This window comes from Sciurus carolinensis, chromosome 3 (genome assembly GCF_902686445.1).
Source record: "Sciurus carolinensis chromosome 3, mSciCar1.2, whole genome shotgun sequence".
Classification (NCBI taxonomy): domain Eukaryota; kingdom Metazoa; phylum Chordata; class Mammalia; order Rodentia; family Sciuridae; genus Sciurus; species Sciurus carolinensis.
This window is the reverse complement of record NC_062215.1, coordinates 21977463-21994456: the sequence shown is the minus strand read 5'-3', so window position 1 is coordinate 21994456 and position 16994 is coordinate 21977463. Positions and strand designations below refer to the sequence as shown.

Below are 16994 nucleotides of genomic sequence, written 5' to 3'. Positions count from 1 at the left end.
GTTCTGACATGGACTCCAGAGGGACTTCCGGGCAAAGAGTCTAGTGGGCTTGGGTGTCTGTCCTCAGGACCTATTACATCACAAGCGAATGGAGCCGGAAAGGACCTGGCCAGGCTGACCCCACCCGGTCTGTGCCGGGAGGGGCTTATTTACCCTGAGATGGGAACCTGGAGGTCAGGCTGTGGGTGTGATACATAGGACAGCGCTGCCAGCGAAGTCCCTGGGGTTTGTGGACAGTAGATCAAAATAAGGTTATAGGCATCCTTGAAGCACCCGTGGGAGAGAAAGGACCTCGCCACACAGAGAAGTCTGAATTGGGTCACGCACCAACCCAGAGAGAGGAGTCTGAGGGGAATTCACGTCCTCTCATTTCTGAGTTTGTGCAGGGCCAGCTTCAGGGCCAAGGGATTGGTCCAGCAGCTCCGGCCGGGAGCCTTTTCCGCAGGCAACGCCCTTGTCTGGGACTCTGGCTGGGCCCTGGATGGAACTAGTGCAGGAACGCTGGGAGGGCCCTAGTGCAGCTGGGGCCTCTCGGGCATCTGCTCCCATGGGTGGGGCTGGGAGATCATTGTATTGATGTCTGATAGGGCAGCTCTTTGGAGTTGAGGGAGAGGGTCCCCATCTGCTCCCCCTGAAGATTTCTAGGGGCTCCAACTGGGAAACTTGGCTATTTCTGACCCTTCTCTCTGCAGAAAAGACCATGGGGCCCACCTGTGTGTCCAAGAATAATGTGGCCCCTTAGTTTCTCCTCTGAGATTGGGAGGCCTGGGGAAATTATGCATGTGTGAGCGTGTGAACACAGGGCCACCTATCTCCCCACTGAAGACACTCTCCAAGCTGGGCTCCCAGCATATATTCCCTAGACCCACCCCTGCCCCCCACCCGTCCCCTGCCTTCTAGTCCCACTTAGAATCACTTCCCTCCTTCCTCTCCTTTGGTTTAAGGCCCCACCCATCTCATAGGCCTGTTTCCTTCCTTCCCAACCCTCAATACAGAAATGCAACCGAGCACCTAACTCCTGTGGAAGATAGCCTGGCTTCCTTTCTTAAGATCAGCGCCGGGAGGAGGGTGGGTAGCTTGGCGGTAGAGGGCTTGCCCTGCATGCCTGAGGCCCTGGGTTCCATTCCCAAGCTCCAGTCTGCTGCCATATTTCATTCATTTTCTCAGACTCCACAGCACGGGGCAGGAACTATTTAGGGGGGTGAGAGATTTTCCTTAAGGAAGGGTGTCTGCCAGGAAAAACTAGACAGGTCGAAGATAGATGAGCAGGGAGGTTGGAGCTAGGGCAGCTAGCTCTGTGGGATGTGCTCTGGACGGGATCTTTAGGAGACTGGGTTTAAGTTCTAGTGTTGCTGAGAGCTTCTGAGAGAGACCCCAGGTAAGCTCGTTTGTCTCATTTGGAAGGTCAGACTACTAAACCCAAAGTTGCCCTCCAGGTTGTGATTAATTGTAAGAGATTGGAAATCCGGCAAGGATTGAACTTGGTTACTTTGAGGTTAGCAACATTTTTTTTTTTTTTTTTTTTTTTTAGCTACCATTTCTTAAATGTTTCCTAAATGACAACCAAAACCATTTTATTTGTATGGATAACTTATTCCCTACGGCAACCCTAGGAGGTCGGTACTACTAATAATCCCATCGTACAGATTAGGAAAACAAGGCATGGAGATGCTAAGTTACCAGCCCAAGTAGTGGAGCTGGGATTCAAACCAGACCTTCTGGCTGCAGAGTCCGAGCTCCCCACCACCACACTCAACATTCCGGGCACTGTGCTAAATGTTTACCCAAATCTTGTCCATTTTGCAGCTGAGAAATCTGAGACTCAGAGCAGTTGAGCAACAGCTGAAGGTCACACAGCTGGGGAGCAGTAGAGAGGAGATTTGAGAGCCTCTGCTTCCCCCACTCTCCTGCAGCCCTGCCAGACCCTCGAGCTCCCACAGTGAGTTTAAGCAATCTCCTTGAGTTGTGATGTCTCTCCTGGCATGTCAGTTCCTCTCTCGGGCCTCAGTTTCACCATCTAGGGAGTGATCGGGGTTGGCCCCGCTGAGTTTGGAGGTCCCTTTCAGCTCTGTGAGGCTGGGATGGAGAGATGGGGTGCTTCTAGCTGAAGGGCAGCTCCGTGACCTGGGAACGCCTTGGACTTGGCCTGTGGTTGCAGCCAGGAAGGATGAGGAGGACAAGGGGCTGGCGGCGGAATGAAGGAAACTTCAGGAAAGTGTAGAAGGGCCCTGGGGGCCGTGAACCTAGGAAGATGGAGCAGCTGCAGGAAGCAGAGGAGAAGGGAGAGAGAAGCCCTGTGTGGGCCTCCGCGGGGGTCCTTTCCTTTTTCCCAGGGGTCACCCCAAAGCCCAAGGTAGGCTCAGGAGAGCACTGGGTAAGGGGGCCAGCGGGGTTCAGGCCAGCACTAGACTGAGGTCTGAAGTTCTGAGACACAGCAGTTTGGGGAATTAGCATTGCTGGGGGTTTTGTTGCCTCTGTAAATATTTGGAGACGTCCAGTTATACTAGAAAAATGTATTTGAAGCTGGGGTGGCGTGTTGGTGCGGCTGGCCTGGCTTCCTTTTCCTTGACTGCTCTTGTTACATTCTTGCCTGCAGGAATGGAGGGTTGTTTTCCCATCTGTAACCTCATTAAGATATACACACCCACGCGCGCTCCGGCAGGTTCCCCTTGGGGACGCACGTGCACAATGGCATCGCCTTCCTCCTCACACGGTCGCATGCTTGCACGCAGGCCTGGTCCCGGCTGCGCCTTTTAATATTTAATGCCGTTGCCGTGGAGGCCGCTGCACGCTGCCTGCCCCGTGCCAGCCTCATCCCTCGCAGGGCTCTAGTTCCTGGCTTGGAGGCGGCCTGACAGATCCTGTTAGGAACCTTCCAGCCCAGTGCATCCTGTGGAGGAGGGTAACGTTCTGTGGTCAGGAGATTAGAGAATGGGCGCCATTACCAGGCAGGCTCCATTTTTCAATGGAGGCTCTTTTCGCTTGGAAAAAATTGATGGGTTCACCTTTCGTGTGAATGTCTCAACCCTCCCTCGAATGCCCCCTGGGATGTGGGCGCTGGGCCTTAAGATCCACCCCGTGCCTCATGGGTTGGTCTGATTTCTCTGATTTGGAGAAGTCAGGGTTCTGGATGGGCCCAGGGTGCTAGAGACATGGACACTTGGTCTGTGTGTGGGACAGTGCCTGTTCTTCTCTCCCACCCTCTGCAGTGGACAGCTACTCCTCTATGGTTTGAATGTGTGTCCTTTTGTCACTCGTAGGTTGGAACTTAAACCCCAAGGTGGTGGTATTACAGGGGGAGGCCCTGGGAAGGGGGCAGTTAGGTCATAAGGGCCTCATGCTCTTGAATGGGATTAATGACCTTATAAAAGAGCTAAAGGGAACTTGCTGTGCCCTTTAGGCCCTTTGTCCAGCCTCGGGAACTGTGAGGAACACTTTTCTATTATTTAACAATTACCCAGACTGTGGTAGTTTGTTGCTGACGCAGGGATGGACTTGAGATGTAGGCCACGGAGGACCATTGGTACAAGTGGCCAGTTGGGAGCGTCCTGGCTGGTCCCAGATTTCACGCACCCAGCCAAGGGTCCCATCCTGCCTGTCTCATCAGTCCCATTCCAGACCCCATAGCCCAGAATGCCGTGATCTCTGAGCCCAGGGAGAGACCCTACCTCCAAACACAAGTTTTGGGACTAACAAGGGTGGGGGCTCCTGCTCCAGGCTGAGCTGGCACAGGCGGGCCGACCAGTATGCAGATGCGGCTGAGAGCGGAGCTGGCTCCCAGGTGGCGAGGTTGTTGGAACCATTTGGTCTCCCTAAGTCTGCACTCGATTGGAGTCTCTGGTTCTCTGGTGACTGCACAGGCTTGGTTCCATCCCACGCTCTCTGGAAGAGCGTTCACGAGATGGACATCCTGTCCTTGCCCTCCTTCAGCCTCTGTCAGCTTCTTGGGCTCGTGTCACTGGATGAGCTCAGAGCATAGCTCAGTGTTCTCGTGTTTCAGAGCCTCTCTGAGAAATGAAGATGGGGAGGAGGGGCCGGGGGTGATCAGGTGGGGCGTGGTGTATTGCAAAAGAACACTCACTTGAGATTTAACCATTTATTTTTTAAAAAATCTTATTGCTTTTAAAGCCATTGTTTCCTCAAGAGAAACCGTTCTGTGCTGTCCTGATGTATTGAAAAGACAGCAGCAGAGGAGTTATTCCTGGTGACAAGCAATAATAGAAAGGAGGCTCATTTGGCAGCCTGCGTTGTCACCCTCTCTGGTCTCCAATCATTCTGTCCTCTCCTGCCATCCTTGTGGAGCTGAGACCTGACCGTATGTCCTTGCTGCTGCAGAGCTTGGCTGGGAACGTGGTTTTGTCAGGCTGAGGGAGCCGGCCTGACCTGCAGGAAATACCACCTTCCCTTGTCGGCAGCAGAGGGAGGGCAGGCATGCTCTCGGGGCAGCGAGGAGGCTGCCTTCCTGACCATGGAAAGAGAGACAGAGGAAGGGACTCACAGAGTTGGTTTGACCTGTTGATGCCCCTTTCGTACCAAGCTAAGAAGCTTCGACACCATCTTGGTCTTGGAGACAAAGCCTTGTTTCCTGGAAGACCTGGCCTCTGCCCTCAAATTTCTGGGTTGGCTTCTTTCAAGTTTGGAAGAAGTTTCATTCAGGGGACTCAGCAGCCCCTGCCACCACCCACCCTGTCCCCTTTACTCTAGGAGGGGCAGAGGGTTTCTCCATGCTCACTTTTCATGTCTGGTTTGGGGACAACAGCTTTGGGTTTGGAGTGTCACTGGTCCTGGTAATCACTTCTTAGCTGTGTCTCTTTCCAGTCTTGGTTGAGGTAGCTAGTGTTGGGGTCAAGCTGTTTCCTGGGACCCAGGTTTTCACTCTGAGGTCAACTTCAGTGGCCAGAACTGCTTTTCCCTAAGCAGCTTTTGGATGGGTCCTGAGTCTTGCATCTGCTCCCTGTGGCCCCTAGGCCCTGGCGGAGGTCCCTCCCCGCCGGGCAGAGGAGCTGCCTATGGAGAGAAGGTGGTGGTGGTCTCGGCTTCCATGCTCATGGAGGCATGGCGCACGTGCCGGCAGGAAGACCACTGCCGCAGCTGCTCCTGGCTGAGGCAGCCCAAGTCCTTAAAGAGCTTGAAGAGGTCGTTGCGGAACTTGACGCCAATGAAGGCGTACAAGAAAGGGTTGACGCAGCACCGGATGCAGGCCAGGCTGTAGGTGACATCATAGGCGATGTTGAGCTGCTTGCTGAGCTCGCAGGTGCTGCTGGTGATGTTGAAGTTGGCCACCGTCTGGGCCAGGATCACCCCGTTGTAGGGCAGCTGGAAGACGATGAAGACCACGACCACGGCGATGATCACCTTGATGGCCTTGTTGCGCTCAAAGTTGCGCGCCTGGAGCAGGGTCCGGATGATGACCAGGTAGCAGAAGCTCATGGCCAGCAGGGGCACCAGAAAGCCGATCACCATCTGGGCCACCTGGATGGTGATCAGAGCCTCCACGTGCTCGGTGATGAGCGAGCATCGCCAGGCTTGCTCGCTGCTGCTCCTCTGGGTGCCGCTGTACACCATCTCCGGGACAGAGAGCAGTAAGGCCAGCATCCAGATGCCCACACAGGAGAGCTTGCTGATGAGGAGCACGCGGGCACGGTGGCGGTGGGCACACACGGCCTGGACGATGGCTACGTAGCGGTCGATGCTGATACAAAGAAGCAACAGCATACCACTGAAGAAACTCATTTTGTAGATGCTGAAGATGACCTTGCAGAAGTCGACACCGAAGATCCAGGACTTGGCTGCGCTGTAGGCCCAGAAGGGAAGGGTCAGGAGGAAGAGGATGTCTGCCATGGCCAGGTTGAGCAGGTAGGTATCGGTCATGGTCTTGAGCCGCTTGAAATAGATGTAGGTGGACACCACCAGCCCATTGCCCAGCAGGCCCACGAAGCAGATGACTGAGTACATGACTGGGAGGAACCAGGCCTTAAAGTTCCGCACGTCTTTCTTGAAGCATAAAGACTCATACAAGGTGTAGTCCACCGTGGTGTTGTCCCCGATGTAATCATCTGTGACTTCATCTTGGCACAAGCACACCTGTGGGGAAGGAAATAAGGGAAAACGGTCCTTATTTAAACAGTCCTAGTTAAACTCTTAACTAGGTGGGTCCAAGTCTAGCTGGGATTTATCCTAGATCAGTGGTGTTAAAGTGTGGACTATCACCTGGAACCTGATAGAAATGCAAATTTTCCCGAACTTACTTGAGACCTGATAAACCAGGCTCTCAGAGGATGGGGCCTAGGAATCTGTATTTTTTTCTAAAATTTCCAGGTAATTCTTTGGCTTGAAATCCCTGCATCTCAAACTTTAACATGCATATGAATTACCTAAGGATCTTGTTAAAATGTGTATCCTGTAGGGCATGGTATCACATGCCTGTAATCCCAGTGGCTTGGGACACTGAGGTGTGAGGAATGGAAGGTTCAAAGCCAGCCACAGCAACTTAGTGAGGCCCTAAGCAACTTAGCGAGACCCCGTCTCAAAATAAAAAAATAAAAAGGGCTGGGGATGTGGCTCAGTGTTAAGCGTCCTCAGGTTCAATCCCTGGTACAAACAAAACAAAACAAACCCCCAAAGCACAAGTAGATCCTAATTTGGTAGGCTAGGTGGGTCCTAGGATTCTAGATTTCTACCAGTCAGTATCAGGGGTCTGATTTTGCCTACTCGGCCTTGCACGTGTGGACAGTGGACTGGAAATAGTCCCGGTCTTGGGATCCAGTGAGCCTTGAACTGGTTAAATGCATTTTCTCTCACCAAGCCTCAGTTTTCCTGAGGTGAATCCTTTCTCTTGCACACGTTAATTGTAAGGTACCCAACCCAGGTTCTGGTCCTTTCATGTCCACAGTTTTATTTTGCCCTCTGGTTGGAGGGTGCATCTTTCTTCTGGAGCCTCCTCTAGAACCTGGTGGAGTTTTCCAGGGGACCTATAATATACCTCAGCTTTTGAGGGAAAAGTCCACCTTGGGGTCAAGGTTGAGGAGGACCAGCAGTGAGAAGAGAAGAAGGCAAAAAAGCTCCGGTTAAGAGGCCACGAAGCCCTGGGTTTGGTGCAGACTACTGTGATCATGGGTGGCGAGCAACTTGGAGACATTTATGGATTCTTGGTGCCCGCTAGCACTCAGCAGGAGCTCAGGCGACACGTGCCCAAGTGCAGCCAGCTCTGTGAGTAGATGACTGGCTGATAGGGCCTGGTGGGGTGGGGAGTGCTCCTCAGCTGTGACTGAGTCTCGGGCAGCTGTGCCCCTGGAAGGAAGTGTGACTTTCTTCTCCCACTCTCCCTCTGTGCTCCCACCCTCTCCACCTCTCTGCCTCTCTTCCGGCAGACAGAACCCAATCAGCAGGGCTCAGCTGCTCTGGGCTTTTTTTAGCCTGTCTGCAGGGCCCGGTGAAGGTTCAGCAGCCTGCTGTGATTTTATCAATGAAGGAGGGGGCACGAACGTGGCTGTGCACAGTGATAGATGAGCCTGCTCTCGGAGACCAGCCTCGGGAAACTCCTGGTTCCTCCTCTGGGAACTGGGCTCTTAAAAAGTTCAACGACAATCCACGTTCTGCATTCATCACTGTCCAGGCGTGGGGACAGGAGGAGGCTGAAATGGTGTCCAGGAGCCTTTCCTTTAGGCATTGCTAGCTTGAGAAGAAGTCAGTGGCAACCCCTTTTCCCTCTCCTGGCTGTGGGTGTTGCCTGGGAGTCCTGGAGGAGGCTGGCTGCCCTCGGCCCCCCTGGAGTAAGACACGAAGCTTTAGGTCCAGGACCCCTGGGCTTAAGGGGGTTCAGGCCTTCTGGAGGGCAGTACTCCTGGCCTCTGAAGTGCTCCCCCACCCAGTCCTCCTGCTCCACACCCCCCTTGCAGCCTTGACGCCTCGGCAGCCCACAGCCCCACCACATCCTGCCCTGTCTGAGTCCCCCCACCTGAGGAGAAGAGCAGAACGAGCCATGGCTGTCTTCATCCCCTCCCCAGCTTTCCAGCTAGCAGTACAGCCCCTCTGAGCGCTGGAGACTGGGCAGAGGGAGGGAGGCGGCAGTGACGGGGAAGGGGGGCCAAGTTCAGGGCTGCAGCCCAAGCTCCGGGGGGCCTTTGGGATGGGGTTTTGGGAATAGTGCCCAGCTTGGGGCCTGCCTCTGGCCTGAGCTCCTGGAAAGCTTCCCCTCTGGCCGCCAGACCTGGGGAAGAGCCCAATTCTGAAGCACTGCCTCTCCAGAGCGGCCTCAGAGGGGCCGGCTCTTCCTCCCAGCCCCGGAGCGCTCCCGCTTGACCAACAGAGGAAACTAACTCAAGGAGTTGTCTCCTCTGACTCTGGCACATGACAGGGTGCGCCTTTTGCCACCATTGCGGAGACTGAGAAAGGGAAATTTGCAAGTTGGGGATCTTTCTCCTGCAGATTTCAGGCCCCTGTGAAGTGTGTGCTCTGTCCACCCTCCCCCACTGCGTCCCGGTCCACCCTTTCTTCCCTCTCCTCCCAGGGAGGCCAGATGGGTCCCTGTTTCATGAAAGAGAGTGGGGCATCTAGGGGAGCCTTGGACTGAAGGGTGATGGTGAGACAACTCTGGGGGGCTAGAATCGTAACTGGGTCACCAGACCAAAGTTTCCACTCTGCTCACGTGTGGCATTTTCCAAGTGTGGATGTGTTCACACACGTGCAGAGCCAGGTCTTCTCCTGGCCTTTGCTTTTTGCATTTCTTCTCTCTCCAAGAACTCAATCTGTGTTTCTGTCTCCTGGGTGGGGAGACCGGCAGTGGGGTAGGGAAGGTGGTGGTAAATTACTTCTCCCCGTATTTTAATTTAGATGGAGTAAAGGAAGTTCAGAGACCATCTGGGACTCTTGGGGGTCACTCAACAGATGGAGAAGGAGTGGCCAGCAGCTTAATGAATGGCAGGTGGGTTTTCGTCTGGGTCTTTGATTTCTTTCTAGCAAATGACCAGCTTCTCCCTCAGCACTCCTGGCTTGGGAGGGGAGCGAAGGGAGGGAACAGAGCGTCCCCTGGTAGGAAACCTCACCTGGAAAATGACGAGGAGAGCCACAGCCAGCACGCTTTTCATTGGTTTCCCTGTAGGAGACAAGGCAAGAAAGTGATTGCTTGGCAGGGACGACCCTTTGTTATTAAAGAAAGCAGCAGAGGGGGAGATGCTGCTGGGAACCTTCATCCTGAGCTCCAGGCACTTCATTTGCACAAGAGAACATCAGAACCAGATTGTGCTTTTGAACACCTGGCCTGATGCCCGGCATCCCTGTCCTCACCTCTCCTTCCTCCACTCCCAGGTCCAGGATTAGAACATGGGACAGGCGCTTCCTGCCCCTCACCCTGGCCCAGCTGGGCTTCTTCTGGAGTTGGAGAGTTCACTTGAAGCCTGACTGCCCCTTAGCCTGACCCTGGGGTCTCAGGGGCCCCTAACACCCCTTCATTCACTGACTTTTACTTAGCACTCACTGACTATTGGTCCCCTGGCCCAGCGTCTTAGCCTGCTTTTGGGGCAGGGTCCCTTTCCTCTTACCTGGTGCAGGTCCAGGATTTTTGTACCCGTGAGTGAATGAATGAATGCCCTGCTTGTCCATCTGAAGGAGGGAGCATCAAGGGTCTGAGAGGACACCTAGAGTACGGATGGGCACTATTTTGTGATAGAACTACATGTCTTTTAAAAAACGTGTGTGTATTTTCTTTTCTTTCACTTGTTTCCTAATCTAATGCCCTGGGTGATAGGTGGGAGGGGAGCAGAGCCAGTTTTTCTTTTTCTTGGGGGGAGGGTGGCAGGAACACGCTGTGGAGGTCAGGAGGCTCTCCTTGCTTCCGAGCAGCAGATGGAGAGGCCGGCTTTTAACGCGCAAGGGCTGGATATGCTGCAGACAACGGCTCAGTTGGCCTCGTGGCCGAGCCTTAGAACGTATTTCCTCCTGCTGGCTGAGCAGGGACAACAGTTGACAGAGGAAGTTATGTAGAAGGGTCATCCCACCAGCAGTCTGGGAGCACCCCCGGGGCACCAGCTGGGCCTTCTCCACCCCTGGAACTCCCCCTTGTTCCCTGACTCTCAGTTCTCAGCCAGGGTCTGACCCACAGGAGCGTCACCGTGAGGGCACACGTGGATACTCAGGCAGGACCTGTAGGCAGTTGCTGTTCCTGTCTTAGTAGGGGCTGGAAATGCCTGGGATCCTGCTCCCCATATCTTCTGGAGACTGGGGGCCCTCTGGAGGCCAGGGAAGCAGCCCAAGCCTGGAGGTTCTGTGTCCTTGGCCACAGCACCACCTGCTGGAGTGATACTGCATGACACCCGGGTTGCAGTTTGAGGGCTCCATCCAGACACCGGGCTAGAGGCTGGGGATTCTGGCTTGGGAGTTTCTAGGGTAGGCAGGAGGGGCATCAGGCCACATAGATAAGTAGATATTTCTCCCATCTCAAGAAACTTATCCTGCATGCTACTGTTAGGCATGATTCCTAAAGTATAGTTATTATTATTATTATTTTTAGAACAAGGGATTGAACCCAGGGGTACTTAACCACTGAGCCACATCCCCAGCCCTTTAAATTTTTTTTTTTTTTTTTAATTTTGAGATAGGGTCTTGCTAAGTTACTGAGGCTGACTTTGAACCTGTGATCCTCCTGCCTCAGCCTCCAGAGCCTCTGGGATTAGAAGTGTACACCACTGTGCCCGTCCCTAAAGCATAGTTCTGATGCCAAATCCCATGGTGTCTTCCACAGGCTCAACCCAGCCCTGAGGGTGAAGCTCCTGATGCTCAGCATGGCAGTCAAACCCTCCCCTGTGTACTTGGACCTGCCTTCCCAGCTGCATCTTCTATAGCTAGGGACAGGAATCAGTGTCCTCTTGTCTCCAGCTTGTGCCTGAGCATTGACAGTCCCGGTAGGTGTGGGTCTCTATGTGGCATCCTGCTCTGGTCTCTCACTCCCCTTTCTTACTGAATTACCTTTGGAACCCCTGAGCTTGAGGCTGCCTGTCTCCACTTAACCACATGCCCTCCAGGGTCCAGTGCACCGCCTGTCCTGCCTGACTCATCTCGATGCTTGGCGTTCGAGGTTTCTTTAAACACGTCAAAGTCTTTCGGTGACTCTAGAGAAAGCCCGCTCTGACTGTCACTGAGAACGAGAAACCTCAAGGTTTTGATCAGCCACAATGGGTGAAAGACGAGGAGTAAGTGCTGTTTCTGTCTTACTCTGTCTCCCTCCTCCTGGGCCCTGTTCCATTCCTTCTGCTCCTGTGGGGGTGTGGGGGAGGTCCTGGCCCATGTGTGTAGATGATTTCACACTCCTGGCGTGTTGGACCTAGGGGATGAGCAGGCATCTTGTAGGTCCAGAATGGACCATTTTCAAGAAGGTTAATAGGGAAACTTAGGGGAATTCTGGCGTGTGACCCAGGGACCTGGTCAATGGCCACGAGTCAGATCATTCCTGTCTGTTGAAAGTCATAAAGCAACTGGTTTTGGGCAGCAACTTGGGTGTCACCAACGGCTCTGGGAATCTTGGGGGGGGGTGTTGAGGAGTGGTTGACCTAGATGTTGGGTGTTTTCTGAGTTTCCAGGAATGATCATCACAAATGTAAACTTCCCTAGAACTCCAACCTGAGCCCCTGTCCTGAGAAACCTCCTGTCTGGGAGGAGAGGATTACTGACTTCTTCCCATCCCATCCCCAAACTTCCATCCCCATGTTCTTCCAGACCCTCCAGGTTGCCCAGGATTCTGGCTGCCCATCCCCTGGCCCCAGAGCCACCCAATCTTTTTCTTCTCCAGAATTGCTCTTTCCTGGGCAGGGGAGAGAAGGAGGGCAGAAGCAGGGAAGCCGTAGGGATCTAGAGAGGAGATAAGAGGCCTGGGGGACCCCCTTTCATACAGGCTGGGATAGGGGAGAGCTGGCCGAGTCATGGAGTCACTTCTGTCCACTCTTTAATCCAATGACAAAACTTATATCTATATTCACTGAGCTCTGCACCAAACTGCCTACCCGTGAGGTCTCATTTCACCCTCACAAAAGCCCCAGAGACAAGCACTGCAGTCATCCCCACTTGCCAAAAAAGAAACAGTACAGCAAGATGAGTAGCATTCCCAGAGTCACCCGAAGGGCCAGTGGTGGAGCTGGGCTTTGAACCCTCTGACTCTGTAAACCATTGTCTTTGTGCCGCCACCTTGTCTTTATGAATCTCTCCCTTATGATATCTTGTAAGGTATTCCCTGTGATTCTTATTCTATGTTCCAGGAAACAGAGACCCGGAGAGGTTAAGCTACTCACCTGATGGCACACAGCTGCCTTCTCAGAGATGGATCTGAGATGTGAATGGGATAGCTCTCACCACTGCATCATGCTACATTTCTGATGTGCTTACTGCATACGTGAACCTCCGTGGAACATGAAGGCAACCCCTACTCTCCTGCTTCCATTGGTCACTCGGTTCTGTTGCTTCTATTTTTTTTTCCAGTGGTAGAGGGGATTGAACCCAGGGGCACTCTACCACTGAGTTACATCCTCAGTCCTTTGCATTTTTAAATTTTGAGACATTGTCTCATTAAGGTACTGAGGCTGGCCTTGAACCTGTGATCCTCCTGCCTCAGCCTCCCCAGTTGCTGGGATTACAGGTGTGCACCACGGTGCCTGTTGCTTCTATTCACCATTGTCTCTCAGAGCTGGCCCTGCCTGACATAAGGCTCTGCTGCTCTCGTCCTTTAACTCCCCTAATTGAGAGGTAAACATCTTCAGGGGCTTCCCATTGCTTTCAAGGTGGAGTGCAAACTTCTCAGAGATGTCACACAGTTTTAAGTATTGGTCTGGGTCACACCTTTACCTTCCTGTCCTTTCCTCCTCCTGGGCCTGCCCACTATTCCTCTCCACTAGCTTCTTTCTTGTCTTTATTACTTTTGCCAGAGTTGACCACTTCTGAGCCCAAGGCTGAGTTCCCAGGATATTCTGTGTGCTGCATGGGCCTGTAAAAGTATTGGATTTGGATGAGGCATGCAGTCTGGGGTTCACCCTACTCCCCTCTGCTTCCCTAGATCTTATGCCTTCTGTCTTATTTACCTTCTTGGCTTCTGATGTCTTAAGATGTCCCTGTTGTGCCTGGACCCTTTCCTCATTTGGTTAGACAACTCCTACACATCCTTCAAAACCCAACTTAAATACTCTCCTGACCTGTGGCCACACTTCTCTCCTTATCTTGTCCTCATCCCCATCAATGCTCCCTCTCACTCTGCGGCAGCAGTGTATTGACATAGATGTGTCTCTCCTCACCAGATTGGTTTTCCCCGAATTCCTCAATCAATGAAAGAAAGTACTGAGCAAAGAGGAGAGATTTTTTATAGCTACCCAGGCTGTAGCTTCTCCTCTGGCCGAGGGACCTAGTTGCTGGAAGATAAGAGGGATTATCCCTGAATTCCTTTACCATCTTCCTTTGCCACCATGTACCACCAGCCTGGGAGACACAAGTCTGTGGCGGGTCAATTTTCTTTTCTCTGCTTTTGAGAATCCTGACAATGGGGGGGGGGGGCTGCTCATTCAAACCATGAAAGAGGCGGTGAAAAAGTCCGCTTAGCCCTCAAGTGGCGTTTTTCATTTTGTGTAACAGAAACCGAGCCTCCTCACCTACCTCTTGCTCCCTGCTGGGCAGACGAATATCGAAAAACAGACCCTTTGTGGCCCAGCCGCCCTTCCAACGGCCCAGCGCCCGTTTTGGGGCACTACTTCTCAGAGGTGGCTCTTCATACCAGTATTTGGGGTTTGGCCGTTGGGGTTCTCTCAAGTTCAGTGAGGAAGCAAGAATGTCTCTTCCTCCAGGACCAGGCACTGCGTCCAGACCCAGGGGTCCAGTACCCCCAAACCTAGTCCAGGGGGACCCTCAGTGATGTTCTGGAGCCGGTGGTGAGAGCATCCCTCTGTGAGTTCAGAAGGCAGCTGACTGCCTCCAGTCAACCCAGCAGCAGAACTTACACTCTGGAAATTGGCCAGCAGGACAAACTCAGCCTCTCCTCCCTCTGGGGAGCTGCTTTTCAAAGGTTTAGTGGCACAGAGGTCAATATAGGGACGCCGTCTCCAGTGGGTGGCGTGGGCGCCCTTGGATGGAGGCCCGCACAAGTGGATTCTAGGTTTAGGGGGGCAGACTGACTGGGAGGAGAGGTTAAAAGAGATTTTCAAAACTGAAAATCCACCTGAAGTTCTTGATTTACTCCATCCACTCATCCATCCGTCCATCTGTCCGTCCGTCCATCCCACAAGCATCTCCCACTCAATGCCCAAGGCACCCGGGAGGCAGGTGCGAGATCCTGGAGTTCACAGGCGGTGGGGCACCACCGCATCCCTACCACAGCTGTCTGCTGGGTCCAGACCCAGGTTTGGGGTGGGCGGGGAAGGCAGAGGCAGGCAAGGGCTGTGGTGTGGCAGGGAGGGGTGTGAGGACAGCACCACGGAACCTTCACTTTTTAAAGCCAACCTCTTGTGGCTTTGAGGCCGCTGTGGTGCTTCGCTTGCTGTGTGACGAGCCATCTAAGAACCTGGCCTTCTTCGCCTCAGGTGGCTCTGACTCTGCAGCTGAGATTGATAACTGGGGTGTCTGGGGCTGGAAGACCCACTCAGCACCCACCCGGGGCTCCCTTCGTACACTCTCCAGTCAAGACTGAGGTTAGACCAGAAGGAGGGCTTTCTAGGGAGAAGCAGCGTCCATCTGGCTGGAGTGAGTGGGGTTTGATCAGGGAGGGACAGGGGCTGTCCTGGGCGTCTGGTTATGGCTTCTCTAAGCTGAATGCTCCCGGCTGTTCCATGTCATCCCCCAACTTGCAAGAGGCAAATGGCAAAGCTGGCACAAAGCCTGTGGCGTGCCCAGCAGGGAGAAAGCACCATGCCGCTCCCACACACAGCACAGTCACCTGTGTGAGGTGCTCCTACTCACAACACAGCAGCATAGGAATCCAGACCCCTACTTAGCAGGGGAGGAAGGAGAAAATTGGGAAGAAGGGGGAGGGTCCCGAGCCCTCCGAGGAGATGAAACTGGTCCCCAGAGGTCTCAGAGGGCCTCCCCAGAACAGGTTCTGTTCAGGTCACCCAGCCCGCCCCGCCGAGCTCCTCATTCCCTGCTGTTTCAGAAAGACACCACACCTCAGCCCCCTTGTCCTTTCTGGCACCCCATGACTGCCTGCTGTCCTGGGTCTGAAAGGGCAGGTGCACCCTCCCTGGGACTTCAGAGCGTCCTTCTCTGGAAGTAGCCACCAATGCCCACCAAACCTCCTGATTTCTTAGCAAGCTCCTCATGCCTTCCACCCCATCCCCACTCTACTAGGTCTGCCTGGGGTCCAAGACCCCGGGACCGGTCCCTGTTCTGTCTCACCCAGGGAGGCTTACTCACCCAGGTCCATGACACTCTCCGGTGACTGAAACCACACAGGAAGGCCGTGCCCACGTCTTGAGCTACCCCTGTCTGGGGAGGAAATGGTACGAGCCCCTTTTAAGTTGTGAGAGGAGCCTCCCTCTTCCCCGCCCCTCCCACCATTGCTCCTCCCTCCAAGCCTCCCTGCCTCACTAACCGCCCCCCACCCCCAAGAGCCTGCTGGGGACAAAGGTATGAGAAAGGTGACAGAGTGACAGCCCCACTCACTGGTCATAAGATCCTGAATCATCAGGTCATTTACATTGGAAAAGCCCCTCGTGCCACCTGGCAGAGCTTAGTTGAGGGGCACCTTATTAATCCAACACATGCTTATAGCACAAATATCACATGCCAGGCTGTGGGTAGAGGGTAGGAGTCAGGGGGCGTGTCCCCGTTCTTCCCTTTGTGTTGAATGAAACTCTTTGAGTTTCATTATCAGCTCAGCCAGTAGCTCCTGTCCCAGTAGCCACCAGAGACCAGCCAGAAAAGCCCCAGAGAAGAACCACCTGCATCACCTAAGTGAGGCCCCTCAGGTGGCCCTGCCGTCAGGGGTCAGACTGCAGGGAAAGCTGCAACAACCCAACCACAAAGTGAAAGTTTAGGGGTTTGTTTTTTGTATTTACAGATCCTGTGTTGGAGGGAGGGAACTGGTATGCGTGGAGGCCCTGCCCACCAACAGAGGTCGGGGACTGAAAGCCAACAGAGAACAAAGAGGGGTCTTGTGGGTCAATGCTTTTTGGATTCAGGGTGTCATCCGAACTGGTTTCCTACAGAGAACTTCAACTGGCGGGTTTAAAGGAAGCAGTCACACAGGTCAGGCTGTGACCCTGAGGTGGTCACATAAGTTCCTCAGCAAATGTCTAAACAGTCTGTTTAAAACAAGCTGCAAGAAAAAGCAGAGACGCCTCTGGGTTTTTATCTGCAGCCACCGACTAGGGCCATTCCAGTGGGGGATAGTATTGGACAGGCATGTCAAGGGTAACTGAGTTTCACTTCTGGCATGAGAAAGTTAAACTTTTATTTAAAAATGTTGCCAAGAGCAGGGCGTGGTGGTGCATGCCTGTAATCCCAGCAATTTGGGAGGCTGAGGCAGGAGGATCACAAGTTCAAAGTCAGCCTCAGCCACTTTGCGAGACCCTGCCTCAAAATAAAAAATAAGAAGGGCTAGGGATGCGGCTCAGTGGGTAAGCATCCCAGTGCAGAAAACAACAACAAACAAACGGAAACAACGATGCCCAGGCAACATAAAATTGCAGGTGCTCGCTATGTCCTTGTCCTGCTGGATGGTACAGGGAACCGCATTTCCCAAACTACTTTTCCTCTGACTTTTTTTTTTTTTTTTTGCGGTGCTGGGGAATCGAACCCAGGACCTTGGGCTTATAAGGCAAGTACTTTACCATTTGAGCTATCTCCCCAGCCCCTTGTTTTCCTTCCTTAATGATGGCTTTGTTCTGGTATGATTCCTATCCCATAAAATTTACCCTCTTCAAGTGTACAGTGCTCTGGCTTTTATACATTCACGGAGTAGAACAACCACCACCACGATCCACTTAGGATATCTGTTAGTCCCTGTCCACCATTCCCATTAATAAGACCCT

At 53.4% G+C, this 16994-nt stretch overlaps 1 protein-coding gene and 1 long non-coding RNA gene across 3 annotated transcripts; one reads left to right on the top strand and one right to left on the bottom strand.

The window, feature by feature from the left end:
• Positions 1–4064: 4064 nt before the first annotated feature.
• Positions 4065–15441, bottom strand: Ccr7 (C-C motif chemokine receptor 7). 2 transcript variants are annotated; one of them, XM_047547403.1, is made up of 3 exons: positions 15376–15441; positions 9045–9094; positions 4065–6084 (listed from the first exon to the last, which is right to left on the bottom strand). In XM_047547403.1, the coding sequence occupies exons 1-3, from the start codon at positions 15383–15385 to the stop codon at positions 5008–5010; spliced, it is 1137 nt and encodes a 378-aa protein (XP_047403359.1). In that variant the 5' UTR covers positions 15386–15441; the 3' UTR covers positions 4065–5007. The 2 variants fall into 2 exon arrangements, with proteins under 2 accessions (XP_047403359.1, XP_047403358.1); XM_047547402.1 differs by lacking the exon at positions 15376–15441 and adding an exon at positions 9540–12052.
• LOC124981200 (uncharacterized) lies at positions 8786–14007 on the top strand. The gene is made up of 3 exons (XR_007107936.1): positions 8786–8923; positions 10739–10898; positions 12246–14007. It is a non-coding gene; the product is annotated as an uncharacterized LOC124981200 (long non-coding RNA).
• Positions 15442–16994: the final 1553 nt, after the last annotated feature.